Source organism: Madurella fahalii (assembly GCF_045866475.1).
Source record: "Madurella fahalii IFM 68171 DNA, scaffold_2, whole genome shotgun sequence".
Taxonomy (NCBI): Eukaryota; Fungi; Ascomycota; class Sordariomycetes; order Sordariales; genus Madurella; species Madurella fahalii.
This window is the reverse complement of record NW_027263972.1, coordinates 6430282-6457858: the sequence shown is the minus strand read 5'-3', so window position 1 is coordinate 6457858 and position 27577 is coordinate 6430282. Positions and strand designations below refer to the sequence as shown.

At 56.1% G+C, this 27577-nt stretch overlaps 7 protein-coding genes across 7 annotated transcripts; 3 read left to right on the top strand and 4 right to left on the bottom strand.

Annotated features, from left to right (window-relative positions):
- Nucleotides 1-219: 219 nt before the first annotated feature.
- Nucleotides 220-2172, bottom strand: TRF2 (Transcription elongation factor SPT4; the record flags this gene model as incomplete). Its single annotated transcript, XM_071060070.1, has 3 exons — nucleotides 220-1481; nucleotides 1542-1747; nucleotides 1802-2172. 3 exons carry the CDS (start codon nucleotides 2170-2172, stop codon nucleotides 220-222), a joined length of 1839 nt encoding a protein of 612 aa, XP_070916171.1.
- Nucleotides 2173-7480: 5308 nt separating this feature from the next.
- MFIFM68171_04649 (uncharacterized protein) lies at nucleotides 7481-8770 on the bottom strand (the record flags this gene model as incomplete). Its single annotated transcript, XM_071060069.1, has 2 exons — nucleotides 7481-8457; nucleotides 8671-8770. The coding sequence occupies 2 exons, from the start codon at nucleotides 8768-8770 to the stop codon at nucleotides 7481-7483; spliced, it is 1077 nt and encodes a 358-aa protein (XP_070916170.1).
- Nucleotides 8771-9788: 1018 nt separating this feature from the next.
- On the bottom strand, nucleotides 9789-12078 carry MFIFM68171_04648 (uncharacterized protein; the record flags this gene model as incomplete). Its single annotated transcript, XM_071060068.1, has 4 exons — nucleotides 9789-11006; nucleotides 11063-11527; nucleotides 11587-11856; nucleotides 11923-12078. 4 exons carry the CDS (start codon nucleotides 12076-12078, stop codon nucleotides 9789-9791), a joined length of 2109 nt encoding a protein of 702 aa, XP_070916169.1.
- Nucleotides 12079-13351: 1273 nt separating this feature from the next.
- Nucleotides 13352-15765, top strand: LYS4 (mitochondrial Homoaconitase; the record flags this gene model as incomplete). Its single annotated transcript, XM_071060067.1, has 2 exons — nucleotides 13352-13366; nucleotides 13423-15765. The coding sequence occupies 2 exons, from the start codon at nucleotides 13352-13354 to the stop codon at nucleotides 15763-15765; spliced, it is 2358 nt and encodes a 785-aa protein (XP_070916168.1).
- Nucleotides 15766-15847: 82 nt separating this feature from the next.
- On the bottom strand, nucleotides 15848-17520 carry tit1 (tRNA dimethylallyltransferase, mitochondrial; the record flags this gene model as incomplete). The annotated part of the gene is made up of 2 exons (XM_071060066.1): nucleotides 15848-17188; nucleotides 17257-17520. 2 exons carry the CDS (start codon nucleotides 17518-17520, stop codon nucleotides 15848-15850), a joined length of 1605 nt encoding a protein of 534 aa, XP_070916167.1.
- A 316-nt stretch (nucleotides 17521-17836) lies between these two features.
- On the top strand, nucleotides 17837-19433 carry SEC61 (translocon subunit; the record flags this gene model as incomplete). Its single annotated transcript, XM_071060065.1, has 3 exons — nucleotides 17837-17846; nucleotides 17960-19304; nucleotides 19358-19433. 3 exons carry the CDS (start codon nucleotides 17837-17839, stop codon nucleotides 19431-19433), a joined length of 1431 nt encoding a protein of 476 aa, XP_070916166.1.
- A 2024-nt stretch (nucleotides 19434-21457) lies between these two features.
- On the top strand, nucleotides 21458-26691 carry YBT1 (Transporter of the ATP-binding cassette (ABC); the record flags this gene model as incomplete). Its single annotated transcript, XM_071060064.1, has 2 exons — nucleotides 21458-21525; nucleotides 21654-26691. The coding sequence occupies 2 exons, from the start codon at nucleotides 21458-21460 to the stop codon at nucleotides 26689-26691; spliced, it is 5106 nt and encodes a 1701-aa protein (XP_070916165.1).
- Between the last annotated feature and the right edge of the window lie 886 nt (nucleotides 26692-27577).

Genomic DNA, 27577 nt, shown 5'->3' with positions numbered 1-27577 from the left:
AAACTTTTGTTGGACGCCATGAACACGGCGGCCAAAGACCCCCTGGTATATACAACGAAAGACCTGGAAAACGCCGGAAGAAAGTCGAGCCAGGAACGCGCTCTCGACGGGTATCGTGGAACTCCATGGACCATCTCTAGCTGGCCGGGAGCGACGCCGGGCGCCGCCAGAGCGGGGCGCGCGAAGCGAAGCAGATGAGCGAGATGTCATTACCGCTGCTCATTGAGCCTGAACGCTCTCCGGCGACAGAGAAGCGGGCTCATTCTCAAAGTGTTTGAGTTCCATGAACTGGTTGAGCTCCATGTCGGCCTGATGTGGCTCCATGAATGGCGAATGTGGGTGAAGCGGTAGCGTCATGGTCTGCTTGCTTGACGGGTACATGTCGTTCAGGCTGGTGCCATCATCCGAGATCGTGGAGCCTTCGCAGATCGGAGGCATCGACATTGGCGGTGATTCCCCCACAATGGCCGGGTCCGAGTGGTTAAACGAGAGCGGGGAGACCGACGGAGGCGGCACACCTAGGTTTGCGGGGTTGACCAGCGGCGAAAACGTGCCGCTGTAGGGAGTAAAGCTGCCCGCGGGAATACCGTTGTTTTCCGGTGCCTGGGAGGCGAAGAAGTTGGGGCTCGAAAACTCGGACGGCGAAGGCGCCGTCGTGGCAGAGAGCGGGTACGCCCGCATGTCCAGGGTGCCAAAACCAGCGCGCGTATCGATCCTCAGGTTCGGTCCCACCGGGCCCAGGAGGTTAGGCTGCTGAGGGATCGGGCTGAAGATATTGGGGTTTTGAGCCGGGGGCTGGTTCTCGGGCTGGGTGATGTGGAAGCTAGGGGGCTGTTGCAGCAGCTGCATGGTCTGGAAGTCGATCGGCCCTGGCACACTACGACTGCGCTGCCTCTTGTGGCCCGGCCCTCGCATCATCATACCCTGGTGCGCTGCGATGCCCCACTGCGATTCCTGGAACATGCCCACGTGCGGCTGTGCGAAGTTCGGCTGCGACGACGGCCGGTTGGTAGGCGAAACTGGCGCAGACATGGACAGAGGGTGAAGCTGGTCGAACATGGGAGGCGGAGCGCTGTGACGATGCATGAAAGCTTCGAGGCTGACCAGCTTGGCCAGTTGGCCGCTCAACACCTTTGGATTTCCGCCAAGGTGGTGCGTCAGAACCCGGGAAGCCTGAAGGTCCTCGGTGAAGTCGTTGACTTGGATAAAGGTCGCGGTGGTCGACGAGTCCATGTAGAAGTTCGGAGGGTGCAGGAGCTCAATCGTAATCCCCCCCATGTGATCGCCCTCGACATTGTTCAGGAAGATGTTCTTGATGTAGGAGAATGGGTACTCGATCTTGTACCCGGCCTGGTCGTTGTTGATGTAATATGTCATCGTGCACTTGTCGGGGGAATAGAAGATGATAAGGTCCATCGCGTTCTGTCCAACGCGCATCCACCTACCAATTGTGAGGGACCGGCAGTTCAGATGGTGGATCACTACAAGCGTTAGTTAATGAACCGTCGCCGGTTGCGCGGTTACCCGGGTGCAAAACTTACAGACTTTGCCCGGCCCAGCCTGCTCACCGCCCATCATCCCCTGGTGGCCATAGGGCAGGAGACCGGTGCGTCCAAAGAAGCCCCCAATGCTCTTACCCGACTCCATGGCCTGCATCGCGAGGTACTGTCGCATGGACTCGGGGATTGAATCCATGTCCTCACCGCTCTCGAGGCTCTTCTTGGCCAACATTTTGATCTTGGCACGTCTGCTCTACGTTAATGAAGACGGCTCTCCCAACAAACATCATGGCAGGACTTACCGGTTCTGGAACCAGATTTGAACAGACCTCTCGGTCATGTTGATCTCCTCCGCTATCCTCTCCCGAACATTGGCTGTGGGCGTGGGGTTCTTGTTGAATTCCATTTCCAGCGTCGTCAGCTGGTCCTGTGTCGCCCGCTGCCTCTTTTGGTTTTTCTGTTGCTGTGTGAGGGTGCTCTTGCGCGGAGGCCGTCGCGACGTCGAGCCTTGTGTGTTGGAGGCAGAGGTTGGAGACTGAGAAGTCTTGATGCTTTTGCTTGGGGTGACCGAACTGGGCGTAGGCAGAGGCGACTTGCTCGAGGATGGCGAAGTCGACGCCGCCGGCACGGCCGGAGCCACCCCTTCCTCTGTCTTAATCACGTCGGTTGCCATTTCGGACCAGTGGTTTCGCCCGTCGTCCAGGTGGATCGACTAGGTGTACGATATCCCTCCGAGATGGCGGCACCCGAACCCGCCGAAAGTATTTCCACCAGACTGATCCCGGGAGCTTACGGGTCCGACTAAGCGGTGTATCGGATGCGATGCCAATTCCACCACGCGGCAGAGAGGGATAGCGCGCTTTCAAAGGTCGTGATAACGAATGTTCGAAGGAAATATGGAAATCGTCAGCTGTAAATGAGTGTCGTCCTGAGCCTAGAACCGGAACAGGAGGTCGGATGATCTGGCGGGTAACCAGGATAGGGGGCTGAGAACCGTGGGTGCGCGAAAAGTTAGGGTTCAAGGCAAAACAGGCAAGAAGAATCCGGAAAGAATGAACGGATTCCGTGGTTTTTTTGTTTGAAGAGAGTGAATAGCTAGTTCAAGGGAGTGACTGTGGTGAGAAAAAGCGAAAGCAGAAGTGGGGAGAGAGAAGGGGAAAGGACAGGGCGGACAACGTTGTGAGGCGATCGAGGTGGACGAAAAGAGAGACTGGGGGGAAAAGAGGGTAACGGGGACATGGGGGGGGTTCAAGAGAGAAAAAGCAAAACGAGCAAGGAAGCCGGGAACTGCGGGCCTGGGTTGGCACCTCCCACACTGGGCGGGTCTCGGCGGGTCCTCCCCGTCAAGCGCCTCCTGCAAAACCGTCTGCTGGGTCCGAAGAGAGGACAGCGAATGACAAGCGCCGCCTCGCAGGAGCACAGTGCAGCGGGCCGTGCCTCGAATGAGCCTGGTGTCTTCGTTGTGGTAGCTGCGGTGGGCTGCGGTGGGCTGCGCGTGTCTCGACGCCCACCTGAAGCAAGGGCGAGAAGCCTCTCGACCTTGTCGACTTGCATTGGGAGACGTGACCCATTTTGAATAGGAGCCGGTAGGAATGGGATCCAACGAACCGCCGGGGCTTTCCGGTCATCCTTCAGCCGTTCCCGACTGAACAGCCTGGCTCGCTCGGTGCACCGCACATCGTACAGGAAAGCCGTCCTCGATAGCTTGTCAGACTGGGATCTGACGTTACCATCATCCCAGAACAGTGAGACAACAAAGACCTACCTGGGGTAAGCAAACCAGGGCAGCAACCTGAAGCTTCTCCGCTTCTCTCGCGGCTACGGGATTTCGGCCATGCTGCATGAATTGGACGAAAACGCGCTAAATCCCCTGGTGGGTTTGTGCCGAGGACAGGGGCTGTGGCCCGTGCAGTTAACGTTATTTACCGTCAGTCTTTCCGCTCAGGTGCCGATGCCTGGATGCATGAACACCTGGAAGTAAGCAGTAACCAGTTTATCAATCACCAGCGTCTGATCGGAGACATTTGGTAGTCCCCGGCACTATGTAAATCAACATATACTGCACACACACATCGCCGTCACGACCAGCATCTTGAAGACTGTAGGAGACTTGGGCGCTGTTGCTCTCGCTCCTCTGCCCCGGATGCCCGTCCATCCCATCACCGGAAACACAATTCTGCACAGCCTCTTGATGGATACAAGGTCCTAGACATTTCCGCATCCCGGCAGCACGAGTCGGGTTCTTCGACCCTTTCTGCTAGCTGCAACATTCCTGTGGGTCAAAACCCGCTGGCCCCTTAAGAGGTGCCACAGGCTGGCCGGGCCTACTTGTGGTAGGTGGTGGTCAGATTCCATGGTTCCTCGCGGCGCATTCTTGTTGCATCCGGTCGGCCATCATGATAACACACTAGCATAAAATGACAACCGAATTCTCGGGACTAGCCGGGCTCTTTACAGTTCACGGCCCCCAGCTGCGCTCGTCCGATATCTGAACCCCGATGCTCTGCTTGTCCGCTCTCATGGGGGCGGGAAAGGGGATTGGCGCCAAGGTTGAAACCAGACCTCGTTACACAGTATGTATTCCGTTTCGGCGACGGCTCGACCCTCGATACAAAAAGTCTTGGCTCATATTCCACACGTGGACAATCCTCGCCATCGGCGCTGTGGCCTCAGCGAGGCATAGACGCCGAGTACGTTCATCAGGCGCGGGCGGGTCGCGCTCTCTAGGCAAGCCTGTCAGTTGCCGATCCGGAGACACACGCGCAGTATCTGTGTTCTTGTCCCTTTCGCAAAACATCGCCACGATTCAGTGGCACATATTCTGTTCCTGCGGCGGCGCGGTACATACACGACATCCATGCCGGGGGCAGCCGGCGACGTACGGAATACTGTGTGCCTGGCTGTGTTCCTGCGTTAGTTCCTGTGGCTCACCGGCGCCGCGCATCCGTGGAGCGCTGAGGAGCGTCCCCTGCAGCAAGCCGACAAACCGCCCCTTTTGGGAACTATCTTGTGCGAATCCTTTTGGAGTCATGGCGGGATTCCTGGCGTTGGTCATGTCACCGACGTCCGAGCTGCCGTTGCTGCCCAGCTGACCACAGTGTGCCATCTGTCATCGTCCGGTCTTGAAAGCGCGAGACGTGCGGCAGAGAATATTGATACCAAGGGAATCCAACGTCGGGTTTCGCCACTTGCTGTATATTCAGGATCTAAGGTGAGCCAACGCAGATGCTACATTTTGTTCTGATGGTTAGTACGCTTCACCGTGTCGTGAGCACTGTTGCACCACCCTCTCTCTTCTTCCCTGGCCCCGACGGGGTAAAGTGGTGTATGTTGGTGTGCATTCGGGCCATACGCCCCACTTTACCCCTGAGAAGGCAGGCTGCGCGAGATTCTGGGAGGGACCTGCAGGAACGTCTCCTTGCGAATTGTACATGTACCTAGGTGTCACGCGATTGGCCCGAACCCTTGCTTGCCACACCTCCAAACCGGGGTTAGCACCTGTGTTGTGTCGGTACCTTTTTCCTCTGGTTTTTTTTTTTTTTTTTTTTTTTTTTCCCTCTCCCCCCCCCTCCCCCCCTTCTCGATCTTGTGCCCTGATGCTGGTAATGTGCAACACCGATCCTGGCACCATTTTTAGAGCACCCCGTTCAGAAAGCAGGTTCCCCCTTTCCTCGGTCAAGGCTCCAGGCCATTTGGCTTCGCTTGGCACGGTAGACGATTTCGGCAGCGACTTCGTCAATCACTTCCACGAGGATTTGGCGAGTTTCGAACTTGGCTTTTCCCCATCTCAACTCTTTCCGTGATCTTCCCGCATAGCTCAACACTATTTGTACTCTAGTGGGGCTGGCAAATGGTACCCAAGTTTCCTTTCCCAGCGGTATCCCTGGGTCTTGGAATGGTTGACTCGTGACGGTGCCCCAGTGCAGAGGTGGAATCCAGAACCGCCATAGATCCAACGCGCCCGACGCGCCTCGCACTTGTTGGACGACGCGAGGCTGCCGTACTTGTTCATGCGCTGAAAGCAGAAGCCGGGCTAGAGGTAGACTGATTGGTTGAAACAGCCCCGCTGTTCATGCAACATATGTACGTCCAGGCGGGAGGGCGTAACCTGAGCCTGTAACAGAATTGGGCGGACGCCGAGTGAAAGTCCCGAGGCGCTCCCGTGCGGCGGCCACGAGACGACAAAGGAAGCACGTAATGGCGGGACGGGCATGTGGTTTTGATGGTCTCCCGGAAGCCGTTCTGCGAGTGCGGATTCGCTGTGGAGGTCGTGAAGGGTGGAATCGCCGAATGCCAATCGACCACCCAAGACTTGTTATGGCGCAGGATGTGGCGTCCTCTTCAGCCCTGACATGCGACAGGCACCGCGGCCGGCGCCGTGATTGGAGCCCAGGAACAACTGAAATGCCGCTCAACTCCGCTCGACTTCCGGCCCAGCTCCGAACCCGACTGTGTCACGGGGATAACGGGCTCGAAATGGAACGTCGGCACCCTGCACCCTTGTTGACAGAGAACCACCATAACTGGCCCACGGTGAAGCCGTCCCCCCTAAAGTTCAACCCGATGGCGATCATGCCTCGTCTACAATGGGCAGTGCCCGGCCCAGCTAGACCAATCCTCACATTGCATCCCGCGGCATGTTCAAGACAACAGGTCAAATCCGGCATCCGTGGTCGAGGGACCGTACTGCCAAATCGAGAGTCACAGCGGAAGGCTCACGCCTCGACTGGGTTGCACTAATCGAGAATCCATCCGTCGGCAGCTCTGGACCAGTTCTCAGCTGCCTTTTAGGGCTTGCTCCGGGGGCCCCTGTTGATAAGAGTGCCGGTTATGACCAGCACCCCGGATCTGACAACAACAACTCTCCGACTCAGCGAGACAGCCACGCCACTTCATGCAACACCCAACACCCGCGTCGGGCTTAGAATGCTGTAACGGCCAAAACAAACAGCGAATCTCGCTGCTGCCGACGTGCCATACCAGACCACCCCGCTTGTTTAGTATCTGTCCCCGCAGCCCTCCATTATGGAACGTAGCTTGGAAGCAACTCAACCGTTCCATAATCCCATCCCCTTATCAATCTGTAACAGCCGATCGCCGTGGTCGGGCAATCACCCGCCCAAGCTTCGTCTGATCTTTGCTAACCTTCGTCTTCTGTTCCAAAAGATGAAGTTGTCTGGCGATCCGGGACGCGCCTGACTGCCCCGACATTTTCTTTCCAATAGGGTACCGGCCCCGAGGTGCTACCCCGGTCTTCCGTCTCCTCTGCCGTTGCCCGTGGAATCCCCCTTTTACCCGCTTCTTGGCTCCAACTACGATGCAATGATCGACCACCCGTGGATGTGTCGTGGCTTCATGCATCAGACGGGATCGAGATATTTTGGGAATGCGATCTTGTCCGGGCACAGACGCTCGGTTAAAGCTGGGATCTCCGGCGACAGAATCCAAGCAGCAGCAACTTGGCTGTCGCAAGTTGAAAAGATTGCATCGGCAGGTCAGCCGAGATCTCGGTGTCTGTCCCGAAACGACTTGTACTGTGTAAGTGTAAATGTCTTCTGCCAGGGGCCATCCCGGCAGTGTTGCGTTTGAAAGATCCCTGAAGACGAATTGTCTGCCTTGTGCTTCTGCCCTGTGCTTCTGATGACGAGCCCAGCGATATGCTCCCCGTTCGACCGGGCATGTACAGTACCAGAACCCTTCGGCAGGCTAAGGCGCGTGATGGGTTAGTGACCCGAGGCATCTTAGGGCCACCCCATTTCCGTATGCGGAGCCGGAATCGGGGGTAGAAGTTTGCCCATTGTGGTGCAAATACAACAGACACGGTTCACATTGTGTTTCAGCTGGGAACATGGTTACCGTCTGTTCCCGGTGACGAGGCCAACTGCGCTGTACTCGCATTCCCACTGCCGATCGCTTCTCAACTCAGGACTTTGATGCGAGGTCTTTGAAGCCCAAACAAGCCAACCGACACAACCCGGCCATCACAGCTCTTTCATGACCTCCCCAACCGCCTGCTTCGCCATCCTCTTCCGCTGCTCTTCAGGCAAGCCGGTGCTCGCATCCCTCACCGCTTGTAGTTTCAGCATCATGCGCTCCAGTTTCCGGACCTCCTCCTCGTCTAATTTTTCCTCGTCGTCATCCTTGGAACCCTCCCCAGTGCCTCCTGACCCGCCAGCCCAGATGGCTTTCTTCAACCCCACAAAGTCCTCCCGATCAAACCCGAAGTCAAGACTCTCGGGGTCGAACTCGTAATCCTCCTCACCCTCCTCTTTTTTCTGCTTCTCTTTCCCTTTTACGGCCCCTTGTTCCTCTTCCTCGCCATCATCATCATCCCCAAGGGCACCATCAACACCACCACCGCCGCCACCACCAGACCAATCATTCGCCTCCAACGCCTCCCGGATCCTCGCCAGCCCCATTTTCTCCCCGAACTCGTTCCTCAGCACATCAGCCTCCCGACTCCTGCCCTTAGGAGAGAGATAGACAAACTCCATCCCCCACTCGGCGCACCAATCCTCCCACTCATCCATCTCTTCCCCCCCACCCCCATCATCATCACCATTGTCATCATCGCCAGCACCAACCCCCACCCCGACAGCCAAACTCACCCCATCCCACTCCCACCCTCCCAGCCCCTCCTTCACCACCCGCCCGACGTGCTCCACCAACTCCCTCGCCGCTTGCCGACCGCTGCGCGGAGGAGACGAGCGGGGGACGGGGGAGGACGCCGCCGCCGATACCAGCGGGAAGACGACCACCACCCCGCCCAGGACGGCCAGCACCTCCCTCGCCTCGGCCGACAGGAACGTGGCGGCCCACTCGGCCGGCGACGCGACCAGGTCGAGCCACACGGGCACCGTGGCCGTGTAGTAGGCCGTGCGCAGGGCCAGCGGGTGGGTCGTCCCCGCGAGGGCGTCGAGCGGGTCCGATGGTTGCGAAGGGGCGGTGCCTGTGAGGTCTGTGGTTTTGTTTTTTTGGTTTTTTAACAATTTGAATAAGTAAGAAGATTTAGGATGGATGGATGTATTGCGGAAAGGGGGTTTGTGTGAAGGTGGAGATGTTGGGCAAGCGGAAATCAGGTAGGGGTAGGTTTGTTGTGAATAAGGAGAGAGTGAACGTGAGATGCTTTGGGGGTTGAGAATTGACGGGGTGGGTGAGACGTTTGGCATACCTTTGATGACGTCGCTTAGGTGCTGAGCAGAGTCGACGAGAGAGACGGCGAGGATTCGCCGGGGGTTTGAGATGTCCGTCTTGGGTTTCTCGGAGCTCATTTTGTATGCCTTGATGGTCTTGTGAGATGGGTATAATCCGGGAACGGAATTGCCTTGGTGAGAGCAGCCTCATGGTGGGGCGCAGAGCACCGTGGCGGGGCCGCGGGACGGACGCCCTCATCAGTTGGCAGCCAACACCAAGAATGTTGACACAAGAACCCAACGAATCAACAGAGCTTTGTTTTCATACTACGTTACAACATCTCGCCTTCGTTTTTTTGTATTATATTTTAGTATTAATTACCCCTCGGAACCGGGCTCTATAATCCAATCGGTATTCCCAATAGGTCTGCTTCTTGCTAGTCTAGCCTCACTGCTTGACTGCGAGGTAATGATAACTTGCAATCAGGCTCGTCCGAAGATTGAGTATAGTAGTATTCCCAAAGTCGGCTCAGTGCATCTATCACACAAGGCTTTGCTTCGGCTGCATCTCGACCGGTGCTTGCGGGGCGTCACAATACAGTGAATCACTCAGGGCAGAGAATCCAGCACGTAGCTCTCACAGCCCCTTCTCTCAATCCTATCTCCTTGCGTCACTATATCGCCGTCATCGCACGTTACTTTGTGGTGTTCGAGACTTGTCTTCCTACACAAGACCGCAACCACCATCCTGGATGACGACAAGAACGAGGAACAACGAAAGTGAGGAAGAAGACAATGCCCTTCTGGGTATATAATAACCAGGTATGGTACTGCAAGACGAAGGTTCAACATAGCTATAATTTTGGACGACGATTCTAGTAGGCCGAAAATTGGACGCAACCCGCGCATGTCAACTACCCAACCGGTCTATTTGGGAGAATCCCACCCTCGCTACTAATACACTAGCCTCCCAGGGAGAAAAAAAAAAGATAGAAAAAAAAATACCAGGTCGTAAGTCGTCAAAGATATTGGGGATGCGGTCTTGATTGAGGAGGGGGTATCACGCCGACAAGTGAAATCAACTTCTTCCAGCCGTTGGCTTCCGTCGTGCTTCCACACTCCGTGACTCATCATTGAAGCGCCGCTTCCTAAGTCTTCACCATCCGCCCGCGGGCCCCATTCCGAATGCTGCGAATGGCACTCCGTGGCCGCCCTCCACGGATGGACTGTCAAACATATCCCAGTCGACCCCAGAGCCATCGTAATAGCCCAGAAATTGATCGAGTGTGCCATCGGAAACATTAGGGTGAGCTTGCATCCCTGTTAAGCTCACTGGTGTGTACGGATTCGGAGGCGTCGGCTCCGTTTTGTAGTCGTCATTCGGCATGCATACCCGTAGCTTCTCGACGTAGAAGGGTGTTTCGGGAGCCTGCCCGGTGCGGTCAAAAATGACCTGCTCCCTCTTTCTCCACGCCTTGAGGATGTAGACGGCGAGCATGGCGTGCGTCTTGTTGGTCACGTCAAACAACTCTGGGTGAGACGAGTACACCGCATCGACCTGCCTCCATGCTCGCTCGACGAGCTTGCCTTCGGTGCGATGGCACAGCTGGACGGCCAAGTACATGAAAATGTCCAGCTGGAAGTGCAGGAGCGTGAACCAAGCAAAGCCCTTGTCCTTTGCCGACATGTACTGGTTCTCGTTCTGCTCAAGCGACCCGATGGCGACCTTGAACGTGTTGTCCTTGGCCGAGCGAACCTCCCCTCCCCACTCGGGTGACAATTTGGGAGGCGTGATGATTTCAGTGATCATGTCGAGGATGTTTCGCCTCATTCTTACGGCCATCTCGTGCACGGGTCCTGCCGTCGGATCGCAGTACTTGTCGAGCATTTCTAGGAGGTCTTTGCCCAGCTGCTCGAAACCCCGCCGATATACCGTCAGCTGCTCTTCGGTCGGGCCGCTGTTGCCCTCAGCCGAATCGCCCTCTTGTATCATAATCATGGTCTCGAAGCCAGGGCTCTCGATGAAATACCTCGCAACCCTGTAGTTAAGGAGACAGAAGATCATCTCGGTGGGGCCATCGCGGTCCTGGAACGGTTCCGTCGCTGAGGGGAAGATATCTGCGTCGTTGACGTTTCTGGGTCGCTTCGTATCAAAGTCCCTGGGAAGCACGGTATGGCTTAGGCCGGAGAAAAGGGCGTATTTAGAGTCCGTCAGGATGATTTGCCACCAGAGCCGCCTCCGCATCTCCGACTCAAAAGGCGTCAGACCTAGGTTCTCACCGTCGCGGTGCAACCCCATCTTTTGCGCGATGCGAAGGGCGACACCATTCAAAATCCATACGGCATGCCGGTTGTATCGGCCCTGGAGGGAAATCTGCGACACGGGTTAGCGAGCGATGACCAGGTCGCGGTCCTAGGTCGTATCCGTACCAAATAGATGACTAGGGCTTGAAGAGTAGTCAGGTCGTGGTGCTTGAGGAAGTTCATTCCGCGAAGGCTCTGTTTGACTCCTAAAGAAAACCTCTCGAGTGCTTCTTCCCTCGACTGCCCCAGCAGCTCCCTGCACTCGTCTGGCGTAAGAGAGATGACGGCCATGACAAAGATGGAGAACAAGAGTGCCTCGATATTCTTTGGGATGTTGTGAGAGTGGCTGGCAGCCTCGGCAACGTGGGGCTGCAGTGACGGGACGTGGATAATCTTGGTCAGCGGGTTTACCCTGTCCAGATACTTCTGCCAAAGATGGAAGACATGGACCGGGTCGGGCCAGAGGCTCTCGACTTTTGCCATGGGGGTGTCACCACCGAGAAGTAAGTCGGAGTTGTCGTCGGGGCTCGTGGTCTCCGGACTGTAGTCGTCGGCGCCATCGGTGTCGACGATCTCCCTCATGGCTCGGAGCTGCCAGGTTTTGGCTGTGAGCGGACTTCGAGGCCAACGTGCACCAGGTTGGTACAAACCTCTTCGTAAACGGTGGACAGCAAAGGACTGTCTATGAAGCGTACGGTTCCATCTTGTTTGACGAGTTTTCCTGTCGGCTGCCACTTCAGGGCCAGGTCGTCTTGCGAAGGCGTCTGAGGAGGGCGCGGTGTTGCGCCCTCTGGCGGCTTCTCGGTTGCATACTCCTTTAGGAGTTCTTCACACCTGGCCAGCCTCTCCTGGAGGTCCTGGTTGGGCCGCCTGCGTTTGCGAGCAGGGGCCGGCGTGCTCGGCGTGCACTTGACGTTTGCCTTCAAGGGGTCAGCAAAGACGCCGGATAAAACCAGGAGCGCTCTGTCTCTCTTGCTCTCTCTTACTTTAATACAATTAGCGCATGGGAAATTCCTGTCACATTTGATCTTTCTGTGTTGACAGAGAACGCAGGCAAGGATTCGCGTAGGTTTGCTGGACACGACCGAAACGTTTGGCATGGGGGCTGACGCATGTGAATCGGGGGTAGATGTGGATGCCATTATGGCGGCTGGATATACGACAGAAAAAAAAGTCGAACTAATCGCACATGACGCCGTCCCCGGGCGACGCTCGAGTTGCTGGTGAAGCCTCGATTACATCGAGGGGCCAGTGGCGATGACAGACAAGGCCTGGTAATGGTGGGGGTCGTTGGGAGGCGCCAGGCTGACGATTGCAACTGGATTGCAGCCCGTCCGTGCTCGAGGATTTGCGACGAGCCGCGAGAAGACTCAGGTGTGGTACCTTGGGCACTGGATGCTCCGTAAACCCTGTATTGTATTTTGATGCCCGCCGGCGAATCCGAAGTGATGGACGTTGTGCGAGCCTCACATTCGAGTTCAAAACTGGCTGTCGTAGTCGGAACCGGGTGAAAGCGAAACCGAGCTTTAGACTTTCAGGGACTGATAGGCAGAGACCCAGCTTCCAGTTGTGGGGATTTTCAGCCTAGATAACGTGGAATTTTAGGCTTCAGCACCGGTCTGATGCCTTCTGTGGTACGTAATATGCTGGGCAGTGTGCCCTCTTTTTCGGGAACATTCAGCAGTTTGACTCGGATTTCGGTGAGGAGATCGTTCCGCAGCTGCTGACTCAGCAGGACTGGGTCTTCCCACAACCAAGGGTAGAATCCTCGATGTGGCTTTTTCGGCCAGGGACGACCATAGAGGATGCAATATACAGTTGTTGTATGTTATGGCTCACCGATGATTCATGAGTGAGGATATGACGCCCCGCTGTTCAGGACAGCGGCATTAGGTTCGGAGACTAATGGCGTCTGGACGCTGGCCGGACTTCGAAAGCGGATCCTCGCTCTGGCCCCGCAGGCTGCGGCTTTCGAGATGTTTGCTGGGCCAAACCCGACAGTGTAAAGGCAAGCAAAGAGGGCCTCGGCCGACCTTTTGAAAGCTGATCCATGAGGACCGGAAGCAGTTTGGATCCTGGAAATACTGTAGCCCCAAAAAACGGTCGGTAAAGAAGTCCGAGTCTCCAGTTTCATCTTAGGTTGGGTAGTTAGCAGGTACGTATCGTATATACAATACTGTATGGTGTACCTGCCGAAGGAATTAAGTGTACGCACAAACCAATGCCCGGGGTACGTGTGCCGGTTCCGAAAGGCGGTGAACGGCAGCGTCACAACTTCGACCCCACTAAAATTTTACTGCCAGACCAGTCTCCAGTCGCATTTTGGGGATATTTGCAACAAATAGTCTGCTCCGATCGCGCATCTTTAATGACCCTCCAGGTTGTTGGGATGATACTTTCCCGCGCATCACGATCATGATCACACCTGTGGTATGTTTTCGGGATATCTTGGCTTTCTGTGTCATACTTACCGGTCGAATTGGTAGAGAAGAAGCCTGGCGTTGGCTGCCAGCAGGGGTGGGCGCCAGGCCCTCCTCGCCGCGAGGACTCCGAGGATCGCAGCCCGACGGGTACCCATTGCACCCTTCACGACAACACTACGCCTCCGCCAAGATGCGTTCCATACACAGCTCGAGAACGAAGCCTCCGCGCAATTCCTCTCGTCCCTGAAGAGTGCGCCGCAGACGCCGCAGACGCTGACGGAGAAGATCGTCCAGCGATACTCGGTCGGCCTCGCGCCGGGCAAGAAGGTCAAAGCCGGCGATTACGTTACTATCGCGCCACTCTGCATGACACACGACAACTCATGGCCGGTGGCCCTGAAGTTCATGTCGATTGGCGCCTCAAAGATCTACAACAACAAGCAGATCATCATGACTCTGGATCATGATGTGCAGAACAAGAGCGAGACCAACCTCAAGAAGTACCGCCAAATTGAAGAGTTTGCCAAGAAGCACGGGGTCAGGTTCTATGGTGCGGGACGTGGGATCGGGCATCAAATCATGGTCGAAGAGGGCCATGCCTGGCCCGGTACCGTCACCGTCGCTTCCGACTCACACTCCAACATGTATGGTGGCATTGGCGCGCTAGGAACGCCCGTGGTGCGGACAGATGCTGCCAGCATCTGGGCAACCGGCCGGACTTGGTGGCAGGTTCCGCCCATCGCTAAGGTGACCTTTACCGGCGTCCTGCCTCCAGGGGTCACCGGTAAAGACGTGATCGTCGCTCTGTGCGGCTTGTTCAACAATGATGAGGTCCTTAACCATGCCATTGAATTCACCGGCTCCGAACAGACCATGCGCAGCATACCCATCGATGATCGTCTCGCTATCGCCAACATGACGACTGAGTGGGGAGCCCTCAGCGGACTGTTCCCGATTGATACGGTATTACAGTCTTGGCTTAGAGCAAGGGCGACCACTTCCGCAATGCTAAACCTGGAATTCGCCGCACGGGGGAACTTCACACACGCTAAGATTGATGAATTGATCAACAACCCTTTAGCTGCAGACCCGGGTGCGACTTATGCCAAGTCACTATATCTAAACCTATCAACATTGTCGCCCTTCGTTGCCGGACCCAACTCGGTCAAAATCGCCACCCCGCTCAAGGACCTCGAGCCTCAAAATATCAAGGTTGACAAGGCTTATCTCGTCTCCTGCACCAACTCGCGTGCTTCAGACATTGCTGCGGCGGCAAAGGTCTTCAAGGACGCTGCCAAGGATGGCGTCATCCCAAAGGTAGCGGACGGTGTGAAGTTCTATATCGCGGCTGCGTCTCTCCGCGAGCAGCAGGCGGCGGAAGAGGCTGGAGACTGGCAAGTCCTGCTCGATGCTGGGGCCGACGCTCTTCCATCGGGCTGCGGTCCATGTATTGGCCTCGGCCGAGGTCTTCTCGAGGCCGGCGAGGTTGGCATTAGCGCAAGCAACCGCAACTTCAAGGGGCGTATGGGCTCGACGGAGGCGAAGGCCTACCTCGCCAGTCCCGAAGTCGTTGCAGCCAGCGCCCTGCATGGCAAGATTGCTGGCCCTGGCTGGTATCAAAAGCCGGAGGGTGTGGAGAAGGTCATTATCGGCGAGGGTAATGGAGACCATGCCCAAGACAAAGCTCTGAGCATCGAAGAGGCTCTCGACAAGATCATCTCACAGGCTGACGGCATGATTGCCGACGCAGAGAAGGAGATGCTCGGCGAGTCCGCCGAGCTTGCCGGGTCCGCCGGTGAGAGCGGCGAGGAGACGCTGACAGAGATTTTGCCTGGCTTCCCCGAGAAGATCGAGGGCGAGATTGTCTTTTGCGATGCCGACAACATCAATACCGACGGCATCTACCCAGGCAAGTACACGTACCAGGACAATATATCTGTTGAGAAGATGGCCGAGGTGTGCATGGAGAATTACGATAAGTCGTTTGGCTCGGTTGCGCGGGCAGGTGACATTCTTGTGTCCGGCTTCAACTTTGGCTGCGGCAGCTCGCGCGAGCAGGCTGCTACCGCCATACTTGCCAAGAAGATCCCGCTCGTCGTGTCGGGCAGCTTCGGCAATATCTTCAGCCGCAACAGCATCAACAATGCCCTCATGGGCGTCGAGGTGCCGCGCCTGGTGCAGCGGCTGCGGGAGACGTTCGGAGGTAAGGAGGGCGAGAAGGTGCTAACGAGACGCACCGGCTGGAAGCTGGTCTGGGATGTGAGGCGCAGCAAAGTTGTTGTCACGGAGGGTGAAGGCGGCAAGACCTGGAGTCAGAAGGTCGGCGAGGTGCCGCCCAATGTGCAGGAGATCATTGCGCGTGGTGGCCTCGAGAAGTGGGTGAAGCATCAAATCAGCCTGCCCTGAGGTCTGCGGGAGCGGTGTAATTTGCTGTATATAATCCGGCCGTTGCTTGGCATTGATACCACGATTTATGGAGGGTGCAAGCTCATGGAAGAAGAGCCGTCGGTGCTGCGTCTCCTGGCAAAATGGGGTTGATTGTCACCAGAGCTCTCGATGAGACAGCGTGAGCTGGCACAAGGGACCTCTTCTTGACCGCCCGGACGACCTTAAGGTGTTTCCTGCTTGCGATGTGCCCTTGCCACAACTCTTCTGTCAGGAATGTTTTTTGACAAAAATCGCAGGTTTTGCGGCACGGTGTATCCTGACGGTTACTCCTCTGGATGGCGTCGGTCAACACCTCTAGCGCGGTCTCAGAGACATCGACGGCTTGGGGAAGCTCTTCATCGTTGAGGAATTGTCGGGTTAACTCGACGCCTTTTGCCAGGACTTCTTCGCTCCATCGCTGGATGTCCGAGCTGTCGAGGAGGTAGAGCCTATCCAGGAGCTTCTCTTCCTGGAGAGATGAAATGGTTTTGTAAGTCATCCAACGGACCTGGTACCTAGCGTACTGGCGGGTCGCTGTCTTGGTGTCTTCAATTCCCGCAAGCTGAAGCTTAGCCAGCTCCGGACTGTCAGGCGTCTCCCTCAACGCGCGGAGATACGGCTCAAACTGGCGGAAGCCAATGGACTGCCAGATGCCCTTTGAGCGGTCGACAGTCTCATTCGAGGCTAGCCGCCTCTGTAGGTAATCATATACCTCACTTGTCTCGCCAAGAAGTCCATTTTCCACCATTTTGTCTACTCGCTTGTCAAGCCTCTCATTCAGTGCCTCACGCCGTGCATAGAGCCAAAAGAGCAGTAGTTGGCCTAGACTCTGCCCCTGACCAGGGTCTTGGGACCTCCGCTTGAGCTCTCTCTTGCTTCGCTGCTCGGCGTAGATGTCGGAGGCTCTCCTCCCCGTGGCAAAGTAAATCTCTAGCGACGTTCGAATCTTGCGGATGTCATTCGGATGCCACCTATCTGCCATGACAGGGTCTACTTCACGTAGTTTCTTCAGCATGGCATCCGCGGGCCCCGTGAGTACGGGATATTCCGCAGCGAGCTCCTCGCGATTCGACACCCAGCCTTCGGGCGACTGTTGGTCTTCACTCTCTACCAGTTTATCGTTAAAGAGCAGGCCATCGAGATAGTACGAAGTGCCGCCGACTACGATGGGAAGCTTTCCACGCGCGCGTATCTCGGATATTGTCCTGGTAGCCTCCCGCTTGAATCGTGTCACGACCCAGGGCTCCTCGTGCAGCTGAATGCTGCCGAGCAGATGATGCGGAATCCCCCGTTGCTCCTCGGGCGTGAGCTTGTTCGTTAGGATGGGCAGTCCTTTGTACATCTGCATCGCATCCGCGTTGATTACCTCGCCGTTGAACTTCGTCGCCAGCTCGACGGCGAGCTCGAGGTTCGTCAGCAAGCCCAACGCCAAGCGAATCGGGTTGCCGAGACAAGGGAAGCAGCACTTACATCCGACTTGCCGGTGCCCGTGGATCCATAGATGATGATCAAGGGCTGCATCTTTTTCACAACAGATCTGCCGGGTTGGAATACTGGGCCTATGACTCGGAGGGCTCGGGAGACGCGGGACAGAAAGCCCATCAGCATCAGTTGGAGCAGCACGGCATCGGCTTGACCCGATTTTCGAGTTTCCAAAAATTTGGGGAATGTTGAAGGGTTCCCGGGGTCGGTCGCGGCGCGAATCGAATCGAATTGGAGAAGGCGGCTTGGCATCCCGTCGCTGAAGCAAGACCCCTGCCAAAAGCCAGCCGCAGCTGCTGCACGGGGCGCTTCTCCTCGTTCTGGTGCCGCCAAGGGGTCACGTGTGGACCCATTTTCTTCGAAATTGGACACATCACAGAATAACTTTGTTGAAGCCAGATCTTAAAGGAGCCTGCTCTCCGTCTGCCTCGTCTTCCTTCCCCCTTTCCAACCCCATCGCGTCGACAACAACTCTCCCTTTGCAGAGTCGTTGTCGCTCACATCGACACCGTCCTCTTCTTCTGGATGATTTAGTTCTTGGTTTTGTTTTGCTGCACAATTGCCCACCATGAGTTCCCGTAAGTTGTGTCTGGCGCGTCATGGACCTCGCGCTTCCTTCCCCTTCCTGAGCGCCGCCGTCTTCCAATTGCTCCTTTGCGACGATGCGCTGACTGTCTCGTCCGCAATGCAGTACGGTTTCTCGACCTCGTCAAGCCCTTCGTGCCGTTCCTCCCCGAGGTTCAGCAGCCCGAGACGAAGATCCCCTTCAACCAGAAGTTGATGTGGACGGGCTTGACGCTCCTCATCTTCCTGGTCATGAGCCAAATGCCGCTCTACGGCATTGTCTCGTCAGACACGTCGGATCCGCTATACTGGCTGCGCATGATGATGGCGAGTAACAGGGGAACCCTGATGGAGCTGGGTATCACTCCCATCATCTCGTCGGGCATGGTGTTTCAGCTCCTCGCTGGTACCCACATGATCGACGTCAACCTCGAGCTCAAGTCGGATCGTGAGCTGTACCAGACGGCTCAGAAGCTCTTCGCCCTCATCCTCTCTGTCGGCACCGCCACCGTCTACGTCTTCACCGGCCTTTACGGCCCTCCCGGTGACCTCGGCGCTGGCATCGTGTTCCTGCTCATCTTGCAGCTGGTCGTTGCTGGCATGATCGTCATTCTCCTCGATGAGCTTCTCCAGAAGGGCTACGGGCTTGGCAGTGGTATCTCGCTCTTCATTGCCACCAACATCTGCGAGTCCATCATGTGGAAGGCTTTCTCCCCGACCTCGATCAACACCGGTCGTGGCCCCGAGTACGAGGGTGCCGTCATTGCCCTGTTCCACCTCCTCATGACCTGGCCCAACAAGCAAAGGGCTCTTCAGGAGGCTTTCTACCGCCAGAATCTGCCCAACATTATGAACCTCCTGGCCACCCTCGTCGTTTTCGCCGCCGTCATCTACCTCCAGGGCTTCCGCGTTGAGATCCCCGTCAAGTCGTCGCGTCAGCGCGGTGCTCGTGGCTCCTACCCTGTCCGCCTCTTCTACACCTCGAACATGCCCATCATGCTGCAGTCGGCGCTCTCGTCCAATATTTTCCTGATTAGCCAGATGCTGTACTCGCGCTTCTCCGAGAACCTCTTGGTCCGCCTCTTCGGTGTGTGGGAGGCCAAGGACGGCTCGTCGCAGCTCTCCGCCATCTCTGGCATGGTCTACTACATGTCGCCACCTCTCAACTTCAAGGACGCGCTGCTGGACCCCATCCACACTGCAGTCTACATCGCGTACATGCTCACCGCCTGCGCCATCTTCTCCAAGACGTGGATTGAAGTCTCCGGTTCCAGCCCCCGCGACGTTGCCAAGCAGCTCAAGGACCAGGGTTTGGTCATGGCTGGCCACCGTGAACAGAGCATGTACAAGGAGCTCAAGCGCATTATCCCCACGGCCGCTGCCTTCGGTGGCGCTTGCATCGGTGCCCTCTCGGTCGCTAGCGACCTCATGGGCGCGCTGGGCTCTGGCACTGGAACCCTCCTCGCCGTCACGTAAGTCAAATCCCACACTCGAGAAACCGTATTTGATACTAACCCACGCTCAGAATCATCTATGGGTATTTCGAGATTGCTGCCAAGGAGGGCGACTTGGCTGGCATGAAGGGCATGATCATGGGCTAAGAGCAGCCGAAATCAGTTTCTGCCCTGCAGCTGAGTTTACCCAATCATCTCATCGGAGTCGCTGCGCTACGACGACCGGTGTATATCTTTCCTGTTGAATTATTGTCTGTAATCGCGTGGGGAGTCGAGCCATGACTGCCCTGTATAGTAGGGATGAAGCAAAAGAATCATAAAAGGGAGGCTTCCTAAAAGCGGGTGGGGATTTGCATAATGGCGGGCAGTCAACTTGACGGGGGTCTTCAGTAGTCAAATTTACAGGGGCTCAGGCGCTCGGGATTGCTCTCCATACGGTGCCTCAGGTATCTAGACCGCAGATAAGGTAACAGCCACGGTGAGGGCCGCGCGGGAAGAGAAGTTTCTGCGGGGAAGCCCCTTCAGGAAGGTAACACAATACGCTGAGGACTCGGCTGTTGAGATCTGAAAGTAGCTGCACAACGGCAAAAGCGCCATCCACTCTCCGGTCGTTCTAGCCCAAGCGACGCCGCGTGAATGCAGGCTGACGGTGGGACAGAGTTCTGAGCGGTTACGCATGTAGGGATCTCGATCTTCAGGCCTTGTTCCACGTCTTTTGCAGATCCCCACGTGTTCTCGTCGCGTCGTTCAACAACAGCCCGCCGGATCAAAGTAGCGAATGGGTGCCGCTAGTTGCGGTAAGCCTGGGTCACGAAGACCGCACACGACAATATAAAATGTGCTGCATCTCCGTACTCCGAGTTCTAGACAATATACCGGGGTGACTCACTTATCGTCCAGCTGCATGCGCGACCTTCAGACTTCTGGTGTCCAGGTCTGCAGCTCGCGCTAATTGATGAAACCCTCGATAGGCGGCCCCAAAGCTACAATGAATCGGGAAGGTCGTTGAGTGGATGCTGCCGAAATGGGTGTGAAGTCTGGCGAGAACGGAGTTCCACCTGTGTGCATGGCCGCTAGGGCGACGTCCAGCACTGCATAAGCTGGAACTGTACTGTGCTTTACAACTGGGGTGGGAGCTGCATAGGCCGGTCGGTGTGGCATCCTTGAGTGCCCATTCGAGACGGTGAGCGGTAAGGAAAGGCAGTGGTTTACATTGTCGTTGCGGGAACAATGGACATTGTCTGAACAGCTCCGTTGACTCAGGACTACCAAGATCCTGGTACTTCGGTTGCGTTGGAAAGTCTGACATCATTGACCAAGATCTCCGTTTGGGCTCCCCCCCCCCCCCCCCCCACATCCTTGACAAGATACACGTACCAGGTAGGCGGCCACCGAGCAAATGGAGAGGTGACGGAACGCGATCGCTCAAGCGCACATCCGGGACAGGGGAGTCTGGACGGGTAATTCATCCGACATTACTCTTTGCATGGGAGGCGCTGTCAGCAGACCCAGCTGCAGCGAGTTGTTACAAAATCTTTGGCCGCAATCGGGGGGGAAGACCCGAGCTTTCCTCACGTCTTTCTCCGAAAGTAAGGTACCTAGGGATGAGGTAAATACCTACGTAGGAACCCATCCTTATAAAAATGTCTGCCTCCGCGACAGTGAAATGTGGATGAAGCTCGGGCCCCGGAAGCTTGAAGTGTCCAGGGCATCTCCCGTGCCGTTGCCTGTGGCCCATAGCTCCCGGCGGACTCGGTACCCACCTCCAGTGAGCTACCCCACCTTGGCTCTTGATAAGTGCAGTCGCCGTCCCCAGGCAGACCCGCCGAGAGATCCAAGATCGCAAAATCTCAAGTGACTGGATCCCGACAACCCTGGCGCGCTCACCTGCAATGCTCAAGGGGAAATGCGAGTGTCGAACTAGTTGTATGTTAACGGTTTAGTGAAGCCCGCCTGCCGCCGAGAATTTGTATTCTGGTTCATATTTTTTTTTTTTTCTTTTTTTTTTCTCTCTCTTTTCTTTTTTTCCCCCCCTTCCCAACCTTCACAATTTCCGAGTCTTCGAAAAAGAGACTCGTGGCGTCGCTCCGTCCCAGGTTTGATCTGCCCACTGAGACAAGCATCCGATATTCGCAGCCCTTCCGCCGCGCCGCCACGACGACGCGGGCGAGATGGGGTTCGCCGAGTGCCCTTGGCCGATATGGCGGGTCGATGACTTCACAGACTGTTTCCAGCAAGAGTAAGCAAAAAGACATCTTATCTTGGTCCCATTGCGTCGTTACGCGGCATCTAGCTGCTGATTTCTTCCCCCGATGGCGCGGCGCTCTCTTGTCGAACCGTAACTGACAGGAGGAAAATATGAAACAGCTATCTCAAAGTCCTACTGCCATTGGTCGTCATAAGCTTGTCCTTCCTTCAACTCGCCATCCAGAACATCCTGCGTACCGTCAAGTTAAAACAAAACCGACAGTACGTGCACATTGGCAATGGCACGGCTCCTGGGCGGCCGCCAAACCACACCGAGCTACCGCCCGAGGAAGAACCCGTGAGCGAGAGCGATGAAGAGGAGGACTTGACGATAAACGGCGGCCGCTTAGCGCTGGTTAAGACGACGACAAAGGGATCCATCGTGCAGGCTGACACTCCTCCCGGTCAAACACTCTCCGTCATCGTCGAGGAGTTTGCTGTCGCAGGTCTAGTTGCCGTTAATGCTACGGCGCTGGCAACCGGCGCCTACGAGGGGCAACGGGGAACTATTGCTGCTATCGCCGGGTTGACTGTCTGGGTCTACGTCCTGCTTCTCACCTCGCTTCGCCTGTTTTTGGGAAATACACAATGGCGCGTCCCACGGCTTTGGAACCACACAGCTGCCATCTACAGCTGCCAATGGCTGTTCATCTTGGTCATATTTCGTTCCGTCTTTGTCCACCCGAGCTCCCGACTGACACAGACGTTGGTTATTATCGAGTTCACCCTGACATCGCTACTCTTTGGCATGGCGATAAGCACCCGCAAGGGGAACAAGACCATCATACTGGAGTGGGAGGACGGCATCGAGCCCGGGCGCGAAAACCTGGCCTCACTCTTCTCGCACTACACCTTCTCATGGGTTGACTCTATTGTCTGGGCCGGCTGGAAGGAGCCGTTGGATATCAAGAGGGTCTGGAACTTGCTCCCCAAAGACAAAGCTGCCGCTGTTCTGGCTAGCTACCGCCATTTCAAAAAGACTACCACCCTGTCTTTTCATCTCGTCAAATACTTCAAGGGCATGCTGCTCGTGCAGGCTGTTTGGGCCACACTGAGCGGCGTCCTTACCTTTGCCCCGACCCTACTTCTCAAGGCCATATTGCAATACGTTGAGAACCCCGCGGGGGCCCCACGGAATGTCCTGTGGCTGTACGTCATTCTCCTCCCTGTGACTGATATCGCTCGCTCCGTATGCGACGGTCAGGCTCTGTGGATCGGTAGGAAGATTTGCATCAATATTCGGGCCATTCTGGTTGGGGAGATATATGCCAAAGCCCTCCGCAGGAAAGCAGCAGCCGGCAAAGACTCCGTTCTGGGCGCCGCGAAGAAAAAGGATACCACCAGCGCCCCGAAACGAAGTATCGCCGCCAAGGTCAAGCGGCTATTCGGTCTTGGGAAGGATACCAAAGACGACAAACCGACGACAAACGTGGCCGGAGATGGATCGAATGACAAGAAGACAGGAGATTCCGACGAGCAGGCAAATCTTGGCACCATCATTAACTTGATGTCCGTCGATAGTTTCAAGGTCTCGGAGGTGACGGCGTACCTTCATTTCCTCGTCGCGGCGGCTCCCACTCAGCTTCTCGTTTCCGTCATCCTGCTGTATGAGGTGATGGGCTTGAGCGCTATTCCGGGCTTTGTCGTCATGGCTCTGCTCCTTCCAATAAACATTGCGTTTGGGAAAGCCTTCAACTCGAGCCAAAAGAAGATCATGGCTGCTACTGACAAACGGATACATACAACAAACGAGGTTCTGCAGAATATTAGAATTATCAAGTACTTCGCTTGGGAGCACCGGTTCGCTAAAATCGTCGATGAGAAGCGGCGGGCGGAGCTCAAGGCTTTACGGAAAAGGTTCATAATCTGGGCGGGTGCCGTGGCTGTCTGGAACACTGTCCCCATCCTCATCACCTTTTTCTCGTTCTTCATGTACACGGTGGTGGAAAAGAAGCCACTCTATCCGTCCGTCGCCTTCACAGCCATCTCCCTCTTCATGCTTCTCCGGTACCCTCTCGACCAGCTCGGCGACATGATAGCCCACGTTCAGGAGTCCAAGGTCTCGATTGACCGTATTGAGGAGTTCTTGTCAGAGGAGGAGACCGAGAAGTTCGAACAATTGGGTCCCGACAATCTGGACGAGGAGGGCAACAGGGTGATCGGGTTCAGAGACGCCACCTTCATCTGGGGAAGCAAGACGACAGTCGCAGACGATGGGTCGATGGCGTTCCGCCTGCTTGACCTCAACGTCGACTTCAAGATCGGCAAGTTGAATGTTATCACCGGCCCCACGGGGTCCGGCAAGACGTCCATGTTGATGGCGCTGCTCGGCGAGATGACTATCATGAATGGCCGTGTCTACCTCCCGGGCGGCCGCAGCCGCGAAGACGTCCATCCCGACCCCGACACCGGGCTTGCTGAGACGTGTGCTTACGTCGCCCAGCAGGCCTGGCTTGTCAACGCCAATATCAAGGAAAACATTCTGTTCTCGGCTCCGTTTGATGAGCAGAGATACCGCGACGTCATCGTGGCCTGCGCCTTGGAACGCGATCTGGAGATCCTCGACAACGGCGATGAGACACTGGTGGGTGAGAAAGGTATCACACTCTCTGGCGGCCAGAAGCAGCGCATATCGCTAGCCAGAGCAGTCTACTCCAACTCGAAGCATCTGCTCCTGGACGACTGCCTCAGTGCCGTCGACTCGCACACGGCTCAGTGGATCTTCAGTAACTGCATCATGGGCCCGTTGATGCGCCACCGGACCTGCATTCTCGTATCTCACAATATCCCGCTCTGCGTCCCGTTGTCAGACTACGTTGTCACAATGGCCAATGGCCGTATCACCGCCCAAGGGCCCCCGCAGGAGCTCATCGCGGCCGGGAAATTCGGCGAGGACATTATGCTCTCAAAATCCACCCCAGGCTCCGCGCACATATCCCGCGTCCCCTCCCGCGTTCCATCGAGTGTCGGAGAGGAGAGTGGGAACACTCTTGTCAACGAAGCGGACGGTGATCAGCACCAGGCAAAAGCCAATATCACCAAGAAGGAGGCCAAGAAGCAAGACGCGATGGATGAGGCCAAGGCAGTGGGCGCGGTGCAGTGGCCCGTCCTGAAGCTCTACCTGCAATCTATGGGAAAGTGGTGGTTCTGGGCAGTAGCAGCCCTCGTCTTTGGGGCCCAGCAGTTTTCCGGTGTCGCTTCCAGCTTGTGGATCAAGGAATGGTCCAACCAATACGCCGCCGAGGAGTCAGTCAAGGTCCAGTTCAACATGAATTCCCAGAGCTATTCAAGCCAGACTCTCTCTCCGACCTACTTTGCCTCGATCACGAACTTTGCCAGAGGCAACGGCACGACATTCTCAGCGATGGGGGCACCCGAAGTCAACGTCCATTACTACCTGCTCGTGCTGGCAGTGATCGGTATTGTAGGTGCGGGAGCAGCTTTGATCAGAGATCTGTGGCTTTTCTTCGGCGCGCTCACCGCCTCGTGGAAACTCCATAGCCGCCTGATGAGAGCCGTAACCGGGGCTAGATTCAAGTTCTTCGATGTAACGCCTTTGGGGCAGATGATGAATCGATTCAGCAAGGATCTGGAGGCCGTAGATCAAGAAGTAGCGCCCATCGCCATCGGCGTCATGTCATGTGCTCTGGCTATCGTCGTCACCGTCGTCCTCATCGCTTACATCACGCCGATGTTCTTGGTCGCCGGCATCTTCATCACCCTGGCATACGTCTTCCTTGGGCAGTTCTACCTACATGCTTCGCGAGATCTGAAGCGCTTGGAGTCGGTCTCGAGGAGCCCCCTCTATCAGCAATTTGGAGAGACCCTGAGCGGGGTCACGACTATCCGCGCGTATGGTGACGAACGGCGATTCATTCGAGACAACCTAGCCAGGATCAACACGCAGCTGCGGCCCTTCATCTACCTCTGGGCGGCCAACAGGTGGCTTGCTTTTAGGACTGACGTGCTCGGCGACTTTGTCGCCTTCTTTTCTGGTGTGTTTGTCATTATCAGCCTCGGCAAGATCGACCCGGGTTCCGCAGGGATTTCGCTGAGCTATGCGATTGGTTTCGCCGACAACATTCTGTGGCTGGTTCGTTTGTACGCCATGAACGAACAGAACATGAACTCGGTCGAACGGATCAAGGAATACTTGGATGTGGAGCAGGAGGCGGCGGCAATCGTCGAGAAGAACCGGCCACCGGAGAACTGGCCCTCCCAGGGGGCAGTCGAGTTCATCAACTACAGCACGCGGTACCGCAAGGAGTTGGAACCCGTCCTACGCAATCTCACGTTCAAGATCGAGGCTCGGGAAAAGATTGGCATCGTGGGACGGACCGGCGCCGGCAAAAGCTCGCTCGCGCTGGCGATTTTCAGGGCACTGGAGGCCGATGAGGGCAAGATCCTGATTGACGATGTCGACATTGGCCTGATTGGGCTTCGAGACCTACGCGAGGCTATCACCATTGTGCCTCAAGAGCCAACGCTCTTCATGGGTACCATCCGGAGCAACCTCGACCCCTTCGGTACGTACACCGACGAGCAGATCTTCACCGCGCTCCGTCGTGTTCAACTCATCCAGCCCCACGAGCTCACGGCTATCACCAACCCGCCCCTTCTCCCCGAAGCAACGACGGCTACCGACAGCGTCACCGCATCGGAGCCGTCACGGCCGCCCTCGGCCACTAATAAAAACATATTCCTCGACCTCTCGTCTCCAGTGACCGAATCGGGCAATAACCTCTCCCAAGGCCAGCGCCAGTTGCTGTGCCTCGCCCGCGCTCTCCTCAAGAACCCTACCGTTCTCGTCATGGACGAGGCCACCGCGTCGATCGACTATGCCACCGACTCGGCGATCCAGGGGACGATTCGAGAGCTGACGAGCACAATCATCACCATCGCCCATCGCCTTCAGACGATTGTCGACTATGACAAGGTGCTGGTGCTGGACAAGGGCCAAATTGTCGAGTACGGCCACCCTTGGGAGCTGATGAAAAAGGCTGGCGGGAGTTTCAGGAGCATGTGCGAGATGAGTGGGGATTACAATGTTCTCGCGGTAGCGGCGAAGAAGGCGTACAAGGCGAAGCAGCTGGTGGATGTCGATGAGGAGGATGGGGAGATTGGTAAGGTTGGGAATGGTGCTTCGCAAGGCGCGTAGTGGCGCGGCTGGATATGTCACGCGCATATGACAAGTGATGGAGAGTGAGGTCTTGAATAAAAAGGGTGGCGGCGATGGTTGCATCTGCATGCTTCGTTGGGCGCTTTTGTGGTTGCATATACATCCAGTAGCTATTCATAGTATCTAGTCATTGACACGAAAACGGAGTGTGTGAAAGACCCAATTACATGAGATAGGTAAAGGTGTTCGCGCTCCCTTAGTGCGTCCGAGTTTGTATCCGCCAGCTTCGTTTGGCAAACTTGCTACCTGTGCGCATCTTTGGCGTTGCGTTTGGATCAAAGGAGATTATCTTCCAGGACAACTTAAGAAAGGATTGGTTTCCTGGCGGTGATAGAGTGTAGGTACTGTTGAGGTTACCGAGGATCTTGGGTCAAGGAAGGGAAGAATACGCTAACAAATGACATCCATTTCTTTGAAGGGAGAAGTCGAATTTCGCGGAAGAGAATCGTGTGCTGTCAAACTGGGCATCTATTAATCGCAGTAAGTCCTGGCTCCTTGCATCTAGCGCTGTGTCGGGCCAACACAACGGCTTCATCCAAATGTCACCGCAAAGAAACCGGTTGCCGCGGGGTACGGGTTTCTTAGGGAGCACATGGGATGTTTGTGTCGGACCCAGGCTTGTTGCATGCAGGAGGGTATATAGATCTGGTCGATGAAAAGGGTTTGTAGCACCAGTTCAAGTCTCTCGTCACATGGCTTCACAAAATATGACTATATTTCCAGAGCCCTCTCCGCTCCCCAGGAGTCGTTACTCATACCTTCTTCAAGATCATGAGTAGCCTACTGCTGGCTGCCGATGCAACCATAGACGGGAGAAGCAGATTTTAGCAGTAAGTCATAGAAGACGAGACATACGTCAATCAGT